The sequence below is a fragment of the Rhagoletis pomonella genome, unplaced genomic scaffold, assembly GCF_013731165.1.
Source record: "Rhagoletis pomonella isolate Grant_MI unplaced genomic scaffold, Rhpom_1.0 Rhpom_scaffold_00240, whole genome shotgun sequence".
NCBI classification, from domain to species: Eukaryota; Metazoa; Arthropoda; class Insecta; order Diptera; family Tephritidae; genus Rhagoletis; species Rhagoletis pomonella.
The window spans coordinates 20,312-22,230 of record NW_023458794.1 but is presented as its reverse complement, the minus strand read 5'-3'; the positions used below and the strand labels follow the sequence as shown (position 1 = coordinate 22,230).

Here is a 1,919-nt window from a genome sequence, read left to right as displayed (position 1 = left end):
CCGATTTGTGGCCAAGGGCTGTGCCCAAATATATGGTTTAGACTATATTGAAACTTTTTCACCTGTCGTTCGCTACGCGACCATTCGTTTGTTAATTGCACTAGCAATAAAAAGGGGTTAAAAGTCGACCAAATGGACGCAGTTACCGCCTTTCTTCAAGGCGATTTAGATGAAGAAATTTTCATTGAACAACCCGAAGGATTCAGCGACGGCACAAACAGAGAAGGAAAGTTAAATCGCGCAATCTACGGCTTAAAACAAGCAGGCAGGCAGTGGAATCATAAGTTGGTTGCAGCACTGAAGTCATTGGGACTGATCCAATCCAAGCTCGATCCTTGTGTTTTCTACAATAATCATCTAGAAGTAATTATCGCAATATATGTAGATGATATACTAATTTTTTGGCGCGATTCATTGGCACTTAACAAAATTAAGTCAGATCTAAGTACAATATTCAAAATGAAAGACATGGGACCCGTAACGCATTGTGTAGGAATTCGAATAAACCAAACGGCCGATTATATTGAATTGGACCAGTCTGCGTACATTAAAGAAGTACTTTAACGTTTTCAAATGGAAAATTGTAAACCTATATCCACTCCGAGTGATCCAAATGTCAAACTTTCGAAGGATTTTGGTTCGAACAAAAATTCCACAGAGAGCGAACTCAAGCGTATACCCTATCAAGAAGCAGTTGGATGCTTGCTATATTTGTCACAAGCCACACGACCAGATATTGCGTTCGCTGTAAACGACGTAAGTCGTTTTAATAGTACTTACAATTTAGCTCACTGGACAGCAGTAAAGCGAATTTTTCGATACCTAAAAGGGACTGCTGATTTGAAGTTACGTTATTCCAAAGAAAGCGGCTCAGATATATATGGTTTTTGCGATGCTGATTATGCCTCAGATGTTGACAAGAGAAGGTCGTGTACCGGATACATCTTTAAATTATCGAATGCCGCAGTGACTTGGCATAGCAAGCGTCAGCCAACTGTGGCTTTATCGACAACTGAAGCAGAATATTTGTCGATGTCAGCTGCAGTAAGAGAAGCGCTTTGGCTAAAACAATTTGTCAATGAACTCGATCGTAGTTCTACCAACACCATACCGATCAATTGTGACAATATGAGCTCAATCGAATTAGCTGAAGTGGAGGGATTCAGGAATCGCACCAAGCATATTGATGTTAGGCACCATCACATCAGAGACATGATTAATGAGGGTGTCGTATCAATTAAATACATTCCTTCTGAAGAAATGGCAGCGGACAACTTGACCAAAGCAGTCCCTAGGGACAAACACCAGTTTTGCGTCAAACAATGTGGATTATGCTGAAATTCCAAAATTGAAAAATATTTAGATTGTTAATACATTTTTTTTTTATTATTCATAATAAGCAACAAAATTTGTATCATTCTGAATTTTAAATAATTGTTAATTCACCAAGTGAGGGTGTTGAAATAAGAAATCACATAGAACAAAAATCCTTACATTACACAACACTGTACTATAGACATATGTATATGAAACCTAATTTTGACATCTTACTGCCATCCCTAAATTGGCGCGTCAAGCGCCAAGCAACTGTCAAAAATCCTCATGCCCATACAATTTGTATGAAGCATCCCACAATAACGCGGCGCTTACGCCGAGCAAATGGAATTTTCATTTTTGACAGGGCGTTACGTGTTGAAGTTGGATGCAGAAGACGGAAAGAAAGAGAAAGGACAAACAAGTGAAAGAGGAAACGAGAATAAAAACGAGAGGACCTGAGAAAACGTCAAAAATTACGACGCGTTGATATGGGGATAGCGCGCGCTGACACTCATTGACAATGGATAACGTAACGCTTAGCGCTCCAATTTAGGGAAAAAGAAATTGCACAATGGCGAGATCACAACAAGAATTCATCTTAG

General features: G+C 39.3%; 1 protein-coding gene across 1 annotated transcript; it reads left to right on the top strand.

Annotated features, from left to right (window-relative positions):
- The first annotated feature begins 573 nt into the window (after positions 1 to 573).
- LOC118750442 (secreted RxLR effector protein 161-like) lies at positions 574 to 1,338 on the top strand. Its single transcript, XM_036485164.1, has one exon. It carries the CDS (start codon positions 574 to 576, stop codon positions 1,336 to 1,338), a length of 765 nt encoding a protein of 254 aa, XP_036341057.1.
- Positions 1,339 to 1,919: the final 581 nt, after the last annotated feature.